Genomic DNA, 17,979 nt, shown 5'->3' on the forward strand with positions numbered 1-17,979 from the left:
TGGGACTGATTAGAAAAAAGGAGATGGAAAGAAAAATAGAAAAGTGCTCACGAATCTGATATATGGCGCATCTCTTTGGCCCGGCGGTTCGATCGATCGTCCCCCCGGCTGTCGTACCAGAAACCATTCTTACCTGTCGCCTGTCGTCCAGTAGTAGTGCTCCGTCAGCCTCCGCGGACTACTTCCACCACCACCCTCCAAAAAGTCCTGCCCTTCTTCCCACCTTTGCCATCCCTCAATTGACATCTCAGAATAGAGGCAGGCGCCGTGTGTAACATTCTTGACTTAATTTCGCTGCGACCCGGACCGATGGGTTTGGGAAAACAGGTTCTCCTTGGTTGATCTACCGTCGAGCCTGTCCCTTTTTGCTTTTTTTTTTCTGTCTTCTTTTCTTTTTTTGGCTCTCCCTCCACCTTCTGATCATCCACAGTACTCCCGTAGACACTGCATGATTTCTTTGAGGGGGTATTGATCCTGCTCTGGGCTTAACTTTCTTCGTTTGCAAACCCACAATCGTTTTTTGGGGCCTGTCTGGTTCACCAGTCCGTGTTCAACGGGCCCATCAGCCCCACTACCCACACAGAAGCCTCGGACTAGTCGCCTGGTCCAGGATAGCGCTATACGTTTATTATTCATTAGTGGCAGGCACAGGAAAATCTACTGTCCCCAACGCTCCGGCTGTGCTGCGTCATTAGGAATAAGCATGCGCGAGCTGCCGGGTTGCGAGGTGGTCAAGTGGACACTATCTCGGTGCGGTACCTACATCCGGAGCTTAGTGGATGATTGGATGTATGCACCTTCCTGCTCCTGCCGCGGTGGTTATTCCACTGTAAGGGGGGAAAGAGGAGGAGGAGAAGATGCCACTCGATCCCATCGTGATCGTGCCAGTCGGTCGACGTTTCGTCGCTCTTTGCCCGGACAGGTAAGCAGGTTGTGCGCTCGTTGATCAAATTGTCGGAGTTGCTTCATTGTACCTCATAACTACCGCGTTATTCCCGCATAAGACCTACAGATGGGATAGTGCACACACACGCGCGCGCCCTGCAAATCGAGGTGATGTAACTGACCGGGATCGCCCCTTTCCGGGGTCTCTTTGCTTTTTCTGTCCCTCTTTGTCTGCTGCAGGTTTCGTGAACATTGAATTCCTGGTCCCCGAGGGGTTCTCCCACCATGCGAGCCCATACGTAGTGCACAGAGCACTCCCCAACCAACACCAAGGGTACTCCGTACTACCCATTGGGTAGTGCACGGTCATTTTTCTGAAGGCTGGAAGACAGTCCCGGCCATTGGACAAACACGTTCGAATTAGAGTCAAAATGCCAGGTGGGTAGCGATGATGGTGGCTCGAAGCCTCGAACACCTTGGTTTGGTAAAGATAGATAGCTCGTCAATGGTATAGACTCTAATCGCCATTATTATCACATCACCCAAGATGTGGTCCTGGCACCCTTGAGCATGGCCACTATTCAATTGTCCACGATTATTGTCCTAATCCATCAATGATAAGCCGAGGCTAGGCGCACGACGACGATCACCGAACAGGATCACAAACCAAGATACTTGTAGTTAGCTTACCAACAGACCACGGGCCCAATTGAAATTAAAGACCGAATCATCGCCGACGAAGCTCCCCGAGAAGCCGGGTCAGATCGAGATTAGGGAGGGGATCTCAAGGGAGGACTCGGTTGAGCAGAGACCCGTCTGAGCTCAGTGAAGAGGAGAAGTTGTTTGGACGGCGCGGAAACTATCGAGCGGATCGGCAGCCTAAGGCCGCCAGTCTACCCAATCGGGATCGCGCCTCAGGCCGCCATGACTCGTGATCTTCGATGCTTCCGCCTATCATGTGCTTTTCCCCTCTGCTCTTTCTCCCCCTCTTGCCTTTTACTGTCTCTATTGTTCTCTCTTGCAACTCCATCCTTCATCTAGTCTAGGCTACTATAGTTCCTCTCTGCTCTCAGGGCAAAGGGCACTTTGTCCCGCCTAAACTGAAACGTCTGCACCGATAGTCAAAGTGCCCCACCATGTCGGTCCAGGCTCTTTATCAACCTCCCCTCCGATGCCATGCAACAATCCGAAGTGCTCGTCCACATCTCCGCCCCCAGCACCGTGGCCGATGATGCCGGCTACCGCGCTCAGGTCGAAGCAATCCTCAGTTTTCAACCTTTCTCTCGTCAGCTCATAACTTTACGATCTGATGACAGCGAAGCCATCCCCGCTGTAACGGAAGCCGGTCCCTCCTATACCCAGGAACAACACAATGCCAGCTCTTCTACACTCAAGCCTCCAGACCCTGGAGCAGCCTCACCAGCCCATCGACCAAGTCAACATGACAAGGACTCGCTCGGAACCCCCCTGAGTGTCATTCCCGATTCTCAGCCTGAGCGAATTCCCCCGGAGCCAGTCGACTTGCAGGAGATTGCCCTTCCCCAACCAAGTCCAACACCGCGTCGCAAATCGACCGATACGAATGGCCTCCCTTCTACGAAGCGAAGTCGTCTAGACTCCCTTTCACCAGTCATCGGTACAACATCCCCAGATGAGCATCTCAACAACCTCAGCCCACCAAACAACGACACCACCAGAGAAGTCGCCCCCCAAACACCGAAAGACATCACCCTACACCTCCCCCTCGAAATCAAACCAAACCCACCTCCCATATCAACAAACCCCTTCACAACCCACATCACCCCGACCCTAGAAATGCTCTCCACCCGCCTCAACCCCTCCCGCACATACACTCCCCTCAAACAAACCCGACCGCTCGACGACCTCGAAAGAGGACACTGGTACCTCCGCCTCAAACTCACCGACACCCTAAACCCAAAGCCAAACTCCAGCACCACCTGGGACATGCCACTCTTCACGCGCTTCTGGACCTTCCTAACGGATTTCATCGCGAAAGAAGGCCGCGCTGGCTGGGGTGTCTGGTGCGTTCTGGAGGATGATGGCTCAGATAAACCTGCACCGTCGCCTCAGAATGGACCCGAGGATGGTGGGGTGGAGAAACCAACAAGACCAGTAACCCTGAAGGTCTACGCATGGGGCGAGATAGCTTCTCATATATACCTGCTTTTATTCCTGGCGAGTGAGCGTCGCGTTCGCAGGATGGGACTGCAGTGGCGTGATAGTGCAGATGATGTCGTGATTCAAATGCCGTAGGAATCATGTTTGGTGGATGCTTATCCCCCAATAATACCTTCGGGAGGTTCTTTTCGTAGTATATAAATAATACTTGTGGAGCATCAGCGATGCGCTATATATGTACATACTCTTTTTCAAAATTACTGCTGTATCTGGACCTGTCATTCTGTATAGTATACTACTTATAATTTCACGCGGAGTAGTACTTCTATAGAAATCGTAAGAGTACTTACTAATGGCTACTACTTTTGCGAATATGACTAAAAGCCCAGTCGCTTTATCGAGGGTAGGATACATCAGTCCAATGCGCTGAGAAAGATAAAGAATGCGTGTAACTGGCCATATGTCATTGAGCTTATGGTACGAGAATATCGAGCTGATAGATAAGATAGATACTATGGTACAATCCGAGGGACGCCAAGACCAGAAAACGAAACGAAGGAAGCGAACGAGAGAAAAGAGCATGCAGCTTTGGGTTTCGGCATCCCGAGAAATGGTTAAGTAGCAGTCACAGAGCCAACTCGTGGCCGCATGAGGGCACAAGGAAACACGCCATATTCTGTAGAGACAAGAAAATTAGGCACAATCTCAGCCGAGCTCATGTTTCACGTTTGTGTAGATGAGAAGCGTCGAGAAGAACGGTTAGAGGAGAAGGAAGAACCAAAGAAATCGGAAATTGATAGGAGACAATTTCGGCTCATGTACGAAAAGATGAAGAAGTATGACAGACACGGATCAATGCACGGCATATGCGGTGAGACATCAAATATGTAACTGGCTTTGTGAAAAATGCAGGAACGACAGACCCAGTGAACGCCATTTGCACGGAGGAAGTTTCTGTTATAGATGTCTAATAGTTCAACTCCCCGCTGCCAGAGCCACCGACCGCATCGAGATCCTCGTAGCTCTTGAGGCTGCGACCTTGTACGGCTTCGCGCGGGCCCATGCCTTGCTGACCGGCACCGGCGTCGACAAAGCCGCTGGCTCCCACCAAGGCGGCGGCAGGATGTCCAGGGGGAATGTATGGCGGTCCAGAACTGGCCGGCAGGCGACCACCAGATCCATACATGCTGGACATGCCACGGACGGGGCTCAGACGGCCGCTTCCAGTGCCTGGGCCGCCATGTCGATTGCCACGTCTGTCATAAGGACCTGATCGGTTATTATAACGCCCGCCACCACGGCGCATGACGCCTGGTTGATGCAAACCTGGGCCGTCTGCAGACACCATTCCATTACCACTCCACGAGGGGTTATTAACACCCATAAATCCGGGTACTCCCGACCCTGGCACACTCTGGAAGCTTGGGGGAACATTTCCGCTGCCTGCAAGGTAAGGCGGCATTGACGCTAGGCTGAAACCACGTGGTGTACCGGTCTGGCCCTGACCAGAGTTAAGAGGGAAATGCCCGTTACTATTAGCGTCAGACCGCGAAGGAGCAATCCGAGCAGGGTCGAGAACGTAGGCATTGACCAGAGCGAGCTGTATCATCATGAGTAATCGTCCGCACGGAACACGTTAAAGAAGTATCACTTACATCACTGCGAATGTTCTCAAACCATTCGGTATGACGCTTTTCGACATGCTTACGCCAGAAATGCTCCGCCTTGAACAGCTTGGTGCATTCAGGGACTTTGCAGCGATACTTGGACTCATCCTCCTGCTTCATATACTTTGCGAGCTCCTCCTCCAAGGCGTCTTCAACGGGCTTGCCACCCAGCTTCCCGATATCGACATTCTCTGGCTCAAGGATCTGCAAAAGTTTGTCCTCGAATGTCTTGACCCAGTTGAACGCTCGCTGAAGCTGTTGTTCGGTCTTGGAACTGAAACGCTGTGGCCGCTTCTCCTCCGACACAGGCGGCTGCTCCTCGCCCTCTTCACTGGGTTCCTTCTTTTTGACAGGGAACGGCTGCCCAAGAGCGCTAGCCCGGGCCACAGCCTTCGACTGCGTCGTAAGACCGGCCCGGGGTCGACGGAGATGTCCACCAGGGCATTTACGAGCAAGCTCATGCACAGAGTCACTCTCAAAGACACAGAAGAAACAGAAATTGTAGACCCGGCGAAGGTATTCAACCATCAGATCCAACTTCTTCTTCTTGGCCAAGAGCTCCTCATCATCGAGTTCGTCATCTTCCCATCCTTCCTGTTCTTCGCCCTCTTCTGCCTCGCCTTCATCAATATCATCGGCACCGTAGTCGGGCTTCCTCTTTTTGACACTGACAGGCCCCGTGACAGGCGGCTGAAGCCAGCCTTTGCCGCGCAATTCCTCGACTCGCTCTTCGATTTTGGAGAACCCGTCAGCACCTGCTCCCATCTCATCATCGAGCTTCGACACCAGTCTCCTTGCCAGCTCCAGGTCTCGTGAAATCCGCTCTGGCGACGAAAAGAGATCCCACAAGGCCTTCTTACGGGGTTGCGACGGCGGGACATGAACACCCACGTGGCAGACAAAGTCACCATGAACAGGATCATGAATCGTTTTGTCGTTGATTGCTTCAAGCGCCTTCTCGGCAGCAGTCTGTGTCCCCGATCCATTGGCCGCGTGATCATGTTCCATTTCCTCACCCTCTTCCTCTCTTCCATCTCCCCTCTCGACGACCCCGACGTCCGGCGCAGGATGGAGCATGATCCATCCCATCCGATGGTACTTCTTCGACGGATTGGGGTCGCTGAGACTGAGCCACTTGAATCCACCATCTTCCTCACCCAAATGCTCCTTACAGAACTCTTCGATCTTCTCGCGGCTAACATTGGGCGCTAGAGTCTTGATCAAGAGGGCAGACTGAGACAGAGCTTCGTCACGCAAGTCACCGCCTCTTGCTGGGAGCAAGTCCAGAACACCCAGGGTTTCACCAACCGCGGTGGTTTCGCCCTCTTCCTTCTCAATGACACCGCCTGCCCCATCACTTTCACTCTTGTAAATTCCTTCAAGCGTGAACTCATCAAAGAGACCACTCTCGAGGTCTCTCTCCCATTGTTGATAGGCGCCCATGCGGAAATCCATCAGTTGACGACGAAGAGGATCCCTGACCTCAGGAACGTAGCGCTCTCTGAACCACTCCTCGTTTCGATGGTGCTGGACGAAAGCACGTGCCATCTTCGCCTGAAGGTTCACCTTGTATGAATCGTAAGCCGCCTGGATCTGTGCTCTCTCTCTTTCCCGGTCTTCACGAGCCTCCCGCTCCCCCTTGACGCGATCAGAAGGACGCCGACCGCCGTGCTTGGCGCGTTCCTTTTCTTCTTTGATAGACTGCTCCGCGCGCCACCATTCGGCAAACCAATTGAACCCCACTTGAAACTCCAGGGTTAAAGGGTTCGGAAGCGGATTGGTGGGAAGAGGGCGCTTGACAGAATCTTGTCCCGGGACATAGCGGTCGATGTTGGCAACGTTCGGCGAAGGCGCACGGCGACGGTCCTCGCGGTCACGCCCGGCATGCTCCCGAGAGGCAGCATAATAGTCGTCTCGCGAGGCACGGCGATCAGAAGGTTCGTAGCGGTCGATCATAACGGGTGAGCGAGAACGACCGCGTGCTCGGCGTCGATCCTGAGATACTGCGTACGTACCAGTGGTTAGATTGAATGGCCATGACCAGACCGAGAGCATTCGGATGGTAGTCTAGGAGCTAGAAACTTACCAGGTGACCTGCGACGGTATGAGTCCACTGGGACCCTAGAAGCATAGGGATCGCCAGCTTCCCGGCTCCTGCCGGGGGACCCGTAACTCTCATATGAGTCCATGGGGACGAGGTTATGCAAAATCGCGTCGACCGGAGCTCTTGTAGGTCGTAACGGAGAGAATCGGAGCCGGCTACCAGACAATGGCCGAGGGTCGCGCCCAGGACGGTAAGGACAGAAGGCGTAAGCTAAGATCCGAAATGATCAACATTAGAGCAAGTCCTTCACGTGTGCAAAAGTGCCGGGTAGGTTGGACGTTGACGAAGCAGGGTTAGGGGGCGAGTTGGGCAAGAAGAAGATGCAAATGAAGCTGGTTGCCGGGGGCTGGCCATGGAAGAGATAGACAAGGCATGATTCTGGATAACGACGACAAGGGCGAACCCGGAAACTGAGAAGATGAAACGCAAGTGCGCTCGCGAGAGCCAAGAGAAGATGAGAGAAAAGAGAGGGCACAAGGTAGACAATAGAGAGTAGTTGATCAATCAGCACGGAGTGTGGTGCGAGCCAATAATGGCGCGACGATAAACGGAGGGAGTCCAAGATGAGGTTTTGAGTAAAGAAAAAGAGACGGGATGAAGCACAAGTGAGGCGCGGATCCAAGTGAATTGGATGGATGACAGGGGAAGGTTGGACTGAGATAATTGAGCAGGGGCAAGGGGACGATGAGAGACAAGGGCGGTGCAATGGAATTGACTGAACACAATAGAGAGAGAAGAGAGAGAATGAGAGAGAGGATTGAATGGCAAGGCAGGCGACCTACAAGAGAAGCCTTAAGAGGAGAGAATTGGAGATCCAACGAGATGCGAAGATGATGGACGGAATACTAAGTCCAATCCGAGCTGAGCAGACCAGACGATATAGACGGAAATCGCAACTGACCGGGACTAATCACCGGGCAAGGCGTGATGATATATAAGAGGAAGTTTTGTGGGGGAGTCAGAGGGAGAGGAGAGAGAGAGGGAGAGGAGAAGAAGAAGGGAAGGAGGAGAGAAGGCGAAAGAGGGAAGGGAAAGCAGCGAAGGAGAGAGACAGGATTGGGGAGTGAGGCTGGAGCGCCGGAGAAGGGAGTCCCGCCTAGTCCCGACCGGGCATAGCGCCCCCGGGTTGCCTTTGGGTCGCCGCTTCGTCAAATCAATAACATGGAGATACACTTGAACAAAACGGTATGTACGCCTCGTCTCTAATTTCCCCTAAAACAGGCTTATAGCAGGCAATTGAAGGAAAGTCTTCTCACTCACCTGGCATCTCAGATCCCTGAGTTTCAGGGTAATCAGATTCTTTCGCAATCTGATGCTGGTAAAACCATGCCAACAACGAGTGGCAAATAGAGACGAGGGAAGCTTTCGGCTCAGTCGCAGCTATAGATGAACCACCAAACTGGGAGGAATAGGAAGATGGAACCAGCATGGATCTGGGGGAGAAGGATTGAGAAGAGGAGCAATACGAGGCCTGCCTTACGATGAACACAGTGCACATCCGTCAGCATCATCTATCTCGGAATTCACTCTACCAATTTCACTCCCTCTTACTTCATCCGAGGCAAAGTGAAGACTCGCGGCCTGCTAACTCTATTCTACTCAAAGCACTCACACCGTAGGGACCTGCTCTAAGGTCAGGCCACGAGAACAAGGCAAGCACGACTAGTAACGAGTTCGCCAAGTATGTCTTGATATTTGTACACGACTAGTAGGGGAATCATCCGTTGAAGATCAGGGTAATATATCAAACGAGGCATCAAAGGGGGCAACAGAGAAGGGCAGGAGGAAAACAAGCATCGGCTGTGACAGCCCAAGACCACCACAGCCTCGCATGTCAGACCACACTCGTCGATGCAAGTTCAAAGAGAGTGGCATCGCATGGGGCCTCGCAGCCGCACCGAAGACGGAAAGATCCTAAGTCACATTCATGCACTACCCCAATGGCATAAACAGTCAATCGGGGCGTTCCATGAAATGCACGGAATGAAGACCGTCGTCGAATTCTCCAGTCGGGAACGTTCCATATCCAAACAAATTCCCAGAGAAAGGCGACCATCGGACAGTGCCCAGTGTTTCGACTTTGCTGGGCAAATACGCGACACCAAACCACGACATGCGTGCACCATCCACCGCCAAGGGATGTAGGCTCTGTCGCCGCGCCACCCAACCTCGGGGTTTAATTTTACCAGCGATGGGCTTCAATCTAATACCAACCAAGGCCCGAAGCACGACGCAAATAAACGGATCCGGATCAAAGCGGCGGACTCAGGCACAGGGGAAGAAGGAACACAGTACACCAAAGTTGCCAATGACATTGAGTTGCTTGTCGACAAGGGAGCTTGACGAGAAGACATATAAGAAAGGCTGCCGCCAGCTGTGAAAACCACGACCTTCGGGTATTAGAGACCGGGTCATGCAGCATCGACAGTGGGACGAACGTAACAATTCATGAGTTTGAGAATCGTGCACCATCCCGAGAAATGAAAAAGAAAATAACAAAACATAATCATCTCATACATGCAATCCTAACAGGCTGAACATCGTTAGATGAAAGGAAATAGGAAAATAGTAATAATACTTCGTGCCAGCATAACAATATAAACAGACATAAAAGTTTCAAACGGATGAAACGAGGCGTTTCCGACGAAACCAGAGGGAGGTGGGAATAACGTCAATAAGTACGAGAGAAGATGGGGCAGTTGCGCGTCGCTCGCTGCGGGGAGTAAAGGTCAAGGAAGACGGGGGTAAAAGAAATTCCAGACATCCATCCATCATAAAGGGCTATTGTGGGTAAGCAGGATTTTCGCAAGACGGTCCTGGAGTAAGGTACCGCTCAACCATCCTCGTCGGACAGCTCAGCAGATTCGTTCTCGCTTTCGTCCGCACTAGTGCTCGGTTTCGCACTGGTTTTCGTCTTTTTAGACGAGTTGATGGTGTCATCGTTGACATCACTTGATTTTCGTTTCTGTGCAGAAGGCGGGTTATCGCCAGGAGGTTTCACCGCATTATCATCAGCGGCTTCAAGCCCAGAGGTTGTAGATCCGGATGCTTGCTTCTTCTCCATAGCAGCCACTTCGTCAGCCGTTAAGAATCGCCCGCCGGGACCACGAGGGCGGCGCATGGCATGGTTGTGACGCGATTCGTGTAGATATGGCTTACGGCCCTTGGACGTGAGCCGCAATTGCTCCTCCAGTTTTTGGCGAGCCACTCGTCGTTTCAGGATGCGATGAAACTGCTTCGCGTTCACGTATAACGGCGATTCCTCAGCGGCGCCAGCGACCATATCCGGCGAAGGTTGGCTCTGCTGGACAGGCGGCTGAGGTGGTGGCGGCATAGATGGGGGCACCGAAGGCCGGCCGGCATGATTGATAAGTGGTTGGGCATTCTGAACATGTGGGCTACTGACATGGCTCATGCGACGTTGCTGCATCTGGGCGTTCTGGGACATCTGTACCTGGGATCCCATCGATGGCATCTGGCCAGGAATCTGGGGTGGAGAACGAGGATTGCGGTCACTCTTGACCTGCACCCCAGCCATGCGCGGCGATCCGCGGGGACCAGGAGCCATCTGGCCAGCCATCGAATCTTGATGTAGAGGATAGAATTGGCCCGATGCTGCAGCGGTGGCCATTGCGGCCGCTTGCGTAGGGGAGATACCATACGTTTGTGGCATCGCCGTGGTGACTCCATACGACTGAGGGAAGTTCATTTGCTGATGTACAGAGCCCGGGGCATTTTGAGCAGGCTGATAATGAGATTGTGAGGGAACAATTGGGGACGCTTGATGTGTAGCGTGAGCTTGTTGCATGTGCGCTTGAGGGTTGGTGGGAGAAGTCATCGACCCCACCGTGGACCCAGCATTTTGAGGAGCCGTCTGATACGGGGCAGTGATGTGGGAAGAGGCGTGGGGATGCTGGCCATGAGGCTGTTGATACTGCGGCGGGTATTCCATCATGGAGCTGCGACGGGGTTTACCGTCAGGCTTCCAATTAGAGTCGTGATTGGAGTACCCTGGCTGTCAGGAACCAGGAGTCTAGGACCAATGATACGGCCAAAGATGGGCCAATCCCAAGGGATTTCACTCGTCTGAGACCGAAGTGGCGAAAATAAGGGAGAATGATAGGTTGTCAACAACACAGTTGCACTTGACAATATCACCGTCGTGCACAAAGGAAAGGCGGTTGTTTACTGATTCGACGAGTGAACTGCGAAAGTCTGCAGGCTCTGGTTCATAGTGTCAGCATGGAGCGCAGCGCCAAACGGTCACTGGATTGCGGGTGGGGGTTGGATGGGAACAGAGGAAGGGCGCTTACACCGGGGGCGCGTACCTCTGTTTTTGTTTTGCCAATACACCCACTCATCAACTTCTGGCGTCAAGAAAATTCGCCCAAAGGTGAACGCTTGTTTGCCGAAATGCTTCAGCCCGCTTTGTCCGGAGGTTCTGCGTCTTTTTGTGGAAATCTTACGTTCGCCTCCAAGTGTAACGTGGTTGGGCTTCGATGCAGGGAACCAGGATGTCCTCGACAAGATGTCGCACTTGATGCGTTGTCAGACAAAGCGCGATCTTCTTGATAATGGCGCTCAAGTCTATCACAGACACAAAGACTACGCAGTATAAGGAGACGACAACTGGCAGGCTACCTGGGTAATGCTGCTCAGTTCCTAAATTCGTCAGGCTGCTTGGCCACGTTCGTATGAGGCGGTGCTAGAGCAACCTGGTGAGTTAGTTCGCCTGGGCCCGGGAGTTTGGAATTATCCTGGTCCGCGGTCTCCCGAACTATAATGCCACTCGACGCTGTCGTCAGGGTACGCCTGAGAGGGGCTTGCACGGCTCAGTGGACTACAAAAGACTATTAGCATCTATCTTTCCCACCATCCCGAAACTTTCGGCTCCTGATTTGTGCGCTGTCACGATTGGAGGAGAGAGGGGGGGATAGGAACTGTCAATTTGATGGTGGTGGGGGGGTAAGGTAGGAGGGGGGGAAACATCGTGGCGGTTTAGTCTTTTCAGGGCTGAAGGATGTATGCGTTGGCAAGTGGAATCATGATGCAGCCGGCAACATACCTTGTTCAAAAGCGACGCACTCGCGACCCCAAACAAGGGTAGGCGGAGTTTTGCGCGCGCGCGCAAAAACGGCACTTGAAAACAGGGAATCAAACAGCCGTGACGGAGGAGCTATTCTGCAGTCTCCGACCGTAGAAAATCGGATGCGCGCCTATTGACAGGTCATGGTGTTAGATAGCTGTCAGAGAAGGGCAAAGGCAAGGATTGACGCGTGGTGATTGGGCCATCATGGGGCGGGGAGTCGGGGTTGCAACTGAAACGCGACAAGAAAACATAACAATGCATAAGCCATAGCAGAAGCTCACAGGGACCGGGGATGATAGGAGTCGCAGAGGGTCTTGCGTGCAGTACTTAGAGTACATGCGACACTAAATCTAATGGTTTGATTTGCTTTTGAGGGTGGGTAACGCCAGCCATAACTTTTGAGGGGGGGGAGGAGTAGCAGGAGGGTGGGCAGTAGGGAATCACAGCGCTGTCGCGGTTTGCGGGCCGCGGCCAGAGAGGGAGCCAAGAACAACAACAGGCGGGCTTGCCTCGTGGTTTGAAAAGGTTAATTACCTTTATCAAGGGTTATTCTCCGCAGGTGGCAGAAAAGCCTCCAATGCAGAGCAACACAGAAAGGCGACTCGTTGTAAATGATTTGACGAGGGCTTTCAGTCACGAGGGAAGGAACCTGTGATGATTCGCGGGGCGATGGCAACGCGACGAAGCTCTGCCAACGAGAGAAAGGCGGACAGGCAAAAGGGAAGGTCCGTTTCTTTCACCGCACGGTAGGCTGCCGCTGATGTCAGTCCGGCCCGGGTTGATCCGCGACCGAAGCGGCAAAACAAAATGGGAAATGATAAAAACAAAATGACGGAGGGGTATATGGGTATAGGGAAAACAGAAAGGTGTATGCATAAAACTAAACCACAGAAATAGAGCGAGTAGAAAAAATGGAAATATAAAAATAAAATCAAAAAGTGGAGTGGTTCGGAGAACAAAGCAAAGAACTCAAAAGGAATAATAAAAGAGACCAAAAATAGATTAGAATCAGTGGAGAGGGCTGTAGCTTATGGTCATAGCTACTAGATGTTTGGACAGCCAGAAAGCAGATGCACCAGACAAACAATGGAAGTAACAGACAACTGATGGAGCGGGGGTGGGAAAGTGGAAGAGAGTGAGTGAGTGAGAACCTCCAATGAATTGTGAAGATCCGGCCTCGGTACAACAGAGAATACAAATGATTGGGCGCGCGTCAAAATAAAGTATGCAATCACAAAATAGGAAAAAATACAAAGTTGAGCAAGGGGCAGCAGGAAGCAGCAGTAGGTAGTAGATAGTATAAGATGGCTAAAAACGTACCTTAGATGATGATTCGACCACAACCGTGGTAATGACAAAAAGGGAGGATGGAAAATGATCAATCACGAGAGTGAAGCGGATGGGGTGGGAAGGAAGGGAAAGGCGGGCAGTGATTGGGTTGGACAAGAGCAGACGGGTTAATCTGAAGCCAGCCCAAGCAAGCAGCGAGTAGGAAAAAAACAAATTGGGAGGAAACCAATGGGCTCTGCGCAGCCAGGACAGTCCGACGTTGTTGACTGGAGGGCACGCAAGGACTGGAGAGGTTGGATGACCAACGAGAGGGAGCAGAGAGAGAAAGCCGCAGCGAGAAGAAGGGGCGAGCGATGGGGCATTTGTACCGGACGCGCTCAGAGGGTAGCTGAGTGGCTCGGCAGCTCGTTAGCGGACAAGGCGGCGAGGATTCAGACCAACAAAGGCCACGACCATACTGTCCGGTATCGACCCCAGGGTTCGCTCCACTTAGCGTCTGCGCTCTTTGCCCTATTGGGTATGGCGTGTATTGTACTCCCGTCTTGTATGGTCATTGTATCATCTGTCTTGTATGGTATCTTTCCAGATCTTTTTTTTTTTTGAGTACCAGCCTTTTTTTTCCAAGGTGAGATGATGATGGGATGGTGGATGGCCGGGAAACTTTTGGGGTCGAGGACACACCACACAACTCTCTTACAGTCTTACTTAGTTCTTCTCTCTCTGTCTCTCCGTGCCGCCGGGCCCAGCTTGCTCAATCTCGGTTCTTCACTCTCTATCACAAAACCAACCTCCACTATTCCCTCAACCCCCCATCCCCTCCCCATTCCCTCTATTTTCTCTCTCTCTCTCTCTCTTTCTCCAATTTCCCAACCCGTTTGGGGGAGATTGACAATGGGTCGAGTAAGAGTATCACATCTCACCCTCAATTCTCACCCGTGTCCTTAAAATTACATCTAAACCCCGAAAATGAAAATAAAAATAAAATAAAAAAGAAATATAATTTAAAAAATAATCATTTCTTATCTAAGATAACCACCCATCATAACTACTTACTATGCAAAGCATCCGGCCATCCCGAATTCGTGATGTTCATCATGTGCAACCCAAAACTGGCGAATCGCCCTCGGGAATAAAACCTGTATGACCCAAGGTCAGCTCGACCAGCCACCCCCCATTGGTCCAGCTGGGCTTTCTTTGATTTTGTTTTGCGAATCATGCTTTTACATTAACCAGATGGCTTATGTGACTGGCTTCGATTTGCAATCGCTGTCTTTCATCATTTCTTCTATTCTTACTTTTTCTCCTACTTGTGTTGTTGTTACCCCCACTCTGGACGGGAAAAGCAGTAAGAAAGGCTGTTCTTCTTACGCAGATTTTTGTGCTCGGCCTTACGGAGTAGAAAACGAAAGAATAAGGTGAAACGGCTCAATGCGCAACAAACGCAGATGCCACCTTGAGACGCGAAGCATTAAGAAAAACAAAACAGGGAACGGGCTGAATGAAGTGGACAGGTAGGATTGGAAGTAATAATAATATAAAATATAATAAAATAAATAAATAAAAAAAGTTTAAGATGAAATTTAAAATTAAAAGAAAAAGAAAAGAAAAGGAAGGAAGACAAGCGCCGTGCTATCACACTGACTGACACTTTACTAATGCACAATGCAGTTTCTTACCATGGGATCACATTGTTGTTTCTACGCAGGAAGCGCGGCTCGATTCTTGCTTTTCTTACGTACGCGTTGAATACCCCCAAACGTCAGCGGAGTCAATCGAAGCCACGGCCAGCCTCGGTTATATGACCAATCTAGGTAAGACTCCCTGGGAATCTCCATTTCCCTTGTGGCAGGTAGATAGCGGGCAAATATCAGCCGGTACGAAATGAGCGACATTGATGTCTTAGGCTGAGCACAGTAATTGTTGATGCTTTTCTGCATAACGTGTAGATGGAGTAAAGTCACAGTGGCCAGTCTGCTAATATTGCAGAAGAAGATTAGCCACCTATACTTCATTTCCCGAGATTGCGACCAGTGTGGACTAGTAACTTAAGTATATATACTTTTAGCGGGACTAAATAAAGCGTCAACTAATGTAGTAGGATGACTAGATATATATATTCATAATCGTTTCCGACATCCATCACTACTTACTACCATTGTGCATATATATGGCTACTAATTACTACTGACACTCTGCTGTTTACTATTAATGTCGAACTAATACAAAACTTGGAAATTGTGGAAGCGACACTATTACAACCCTTCGTAGTGTTTCTGGGGTCAAGTAGTCAGTATATTCAGTTGTCGCCGGCTGAGGTCAAGTGACTTACAGAGACCTCTCATCAATTATTAGCGTTATTAGATTTACACAGTGCAAATGGTATATTACCCAGATGTACGAGTAGCCTACCGCAGATTGAATACTGCGGATTAAGCCGCCTGTTTTTCTTTTTTTGGGTGGTAGTGAACTGGTATCCATGTCCAGTATATTCAAGGTGAATTCGAGGGACTAAGCCATTGAGTCTGCTTACATTGACGAAAGAAAGGCAGGCGAAATGGTATTTGACCGTCACAGTAGATTAGATCGAATAAAATTACCATGGTATTATTTAAGTCATAAGTTGCATGTTGCACAAGAAAAGCCTTATAGACGCTACTAAGACCAAGGGCCTTGCACGTGTCGTAGCGATGACGAAAGTCTCTCTTTTCTTCTCCCGAGATACGGAATTCTTATCCATCCCACAGTCATAATGGCTGTCAAGAAGTACGTACAGATCTAAGCGAAAGGAGGATCTATAGAGTAGTTTGCTATCAGAATGGGTTCCCTTGTTGAAGACTGACCGGCACGATGGCAAAGAAGATTGGGCGTCGATCTGTTCCACTCCACGTGTTGAAGCTTGACCGCTTGGGTCTTCGGATGGAGACTCATCCGTCTCACAATTTATCTGTGCACTTTCATGATCCTACATCAACTAAACCATCACAATAAACCTTATGGAATTCTTTTAAAGCCAGAGGAGCAGGTTCCCTCAGAATGGCAGGTTTAATAGCAGCAACAATAACCTCCAATTGTCTTGTTTTGCTTCTCTTGCTCTCTCACCTGAATGGACTGGGCGGAAGGCGGCAAGTACCGGCGTATCTAAATACAGCCCATCACGTATGCGGACCGTACAAACATACGTGAACGGAAACGTGATTACGGCATGTATATGGAACGTCCGTAATTTGGGTCGGTCGAACTCTCTCAGCACTGACTGTCATGGGGGAAGCTCGAGCCATCTGACGTCAAAGTCAACTAGCCTTTCCCCGCCACACCGCTCCTCGTCGACAATTCAGTATGAATTCTGAAATTCTTTTCTTTTCTATCCCCTCCGGCAGGCTCGTTTTTATGTGCAATGTTCTACAGGAATGCGTCGGCGATCTGATCTAGAAGGATATCATCGTCTCTGTCGCTCAGAGATGTTGTTTTAGCCTGATCTATACCTTCTTAAATGACCAATTACGTATTTTTGTGTCAATTCTCTCTCGGTTTTTCCGTAAGATTGTAGTTGTATCGGAAGGCAGTGCGGTCCGTGGAAGTACCATGTCACAGCCTAAGGCACTAACAGGCGCCGAGGCTTTGTGAAGGTCCCACTAACCATTCCACCGGGAACCTCTATCTACATATCCATCTACGAATGAACTTGCTTGTCTCCCCTCGATAATGGGGCATCCTTATGGTAGCTTATATGTCTTCCGCGTGATGAACACGCTTCAAGCAATATATCTTCTTATCAATTGTTATGTGCTACAAGCTAACCTCTCTCAGTGAACAACTAGGCGGCTGCCTTCTGATGTGTACATCGTCCAACCTGGTAAGCGTTGCTTTCGAGCTCCTGCTCCTACGGAGTAAGTATAGCTCGTTTGTCTCATCTCTTCTGGCCTCCTAATCTACTGTCCAACTTATGTGACTGTATGGCTTGCAGTCAAAGAACGCATGAAGACCGTTATCGACCGATTCTCTTCGTGGCTGGAAATTGCCTTCCACAGGATTTCTATTGCAACCCCATGCGAGTGAACCCAGTGTTGCACTAAGTGCACCAGGAATATGTATGATCCTTAATCCAGACTTTTCTAGCAGTATCAGTCAACCCGGAGGCGCTTGATGTGACAGCTAACGATCTCAAGTGACATAGACTCGGTCAATCACTACTACAAGCTTACTGATCCGTACATGAAACTCATTCTCCTGGCAGCCAAGAGCATCTTGCCACTTTGGTTCTAGGGTATGTGGGAGTGTTCAGAGCTTGAGAGACCTAGGGTAGCATTCGGGGCCCCTATACTCTCGTATGCGCCATGATCAACTATGGGGGAGCAGATTAACCAACACAACAACAGGGGTGGGTTGCAAGCGCACTTCGTCCATGACAATACAAACGGTTTGTTTGGAAAAACAGGCCAAGAAGGTATGGTTATCGACTCTTACTGAAAAATTGCTGTCATAATGATCACGGGGCATACCTGTGCTCCGCCAGCAGCTAAAGGGCATTACACCCTTTTGAAATGTCCTGCGACCATGCTCTCACAAACTGTCTGTGAACGTCATTTACCTCCGTGGGATACATATTCTCCAAGACAATCATGTGCAGATCTCATGATATGGCTTGCTCGGCTGTCCTCCGAGGTATAAGAGCATTCTCAGCATTAACCGGTGACTGATCAATCGAATAAAGAACCGAAGATGGGACGCAAGGAGAGGCAGATTCTTCACGGTCTTTGGTTGCGTCGGGGTTGTAAGTATCAAAGTCCGTCGCAAAGCGCGGGGCT

The 17,979-nt window shown here is 50.6% G+C and overlaps 3 protein-coding genes across 3 annotated transcripts; 1 reads left to right on the forward strand and 2 right to left on the reverse strand.

The window, feature by feature from the left end:
• Positions 1-2,061: 2,061 nt before the first annotated feature.
• On the forward strand, positions 2,062-3,159 carry AKAW2_60367S (uncharacterized protein; the record flags this gene model as incomplete). The annotated part of the gene is made up of 1 exon (XM_041692485.1): positions 2,062-3,159. One exon carries the CDS (start codon positions 2,062-2,064, stop codon positions 3,157-3,159), a length of 1,098 nt encoding a protein of 365 aa, XP_041545865.1.
• An 832-nt stretch (positions 3,160-3,991) lies between these two features.
• On the reverse strand, positions 3,992-6,880 carry AKAW2_60368A (putative arsenite resistance protein Ars2; the record flags this gene model as incomplete). Its single annotated transcript, XM_041692486.1, has 3 exons — positions 3,992-4,624; positions 4,680-6,694; positions 6,778-6,880. The coding sequence occupies 3 exons, from the start codon at positions 6,878-6,880 to the stop codon at positions 3,992-3,994; spliced, it is 2,751 nt and encodes a 916-aa protein (XP_041545866.1).
• Positions 6,881-9,628: 2,748 nt separating this feature from the next.
• Positions 9,629-10,750, reverse strand: hapB (transcription activator HAP2; the record flags this gene model as incomplete). The annotated part of the gene is made up of 1 exon (XM_041692487.1): positions 9,629-10,750. The coding sequence occupies one exon, from the start codon at positions 10,748-10,750 to the stop codon at positions 9,629-9,631; it is 1,122 nt and encodes a 373-aa protein (XP_041545867.1).
• Positions 10,751-17,979: the final 7,229 nt, after the last annotated feature.

This window comes from Aspergillus luchuensis, chromosome 6 (assembly GCF_016861625.1).
Source record: "Aspergillus luchuensis IFO 4308 DNA, chromosome 6, nearly complete sequence".
Classification (NCBI taxonomy): domain Eukaryota; kingdom Fungi; phylum Ascomycota; class Eurotiomycetes; order Eurotiales; family Aspergillaceae; genus Aspergillus; species Aspergillus luchuensis.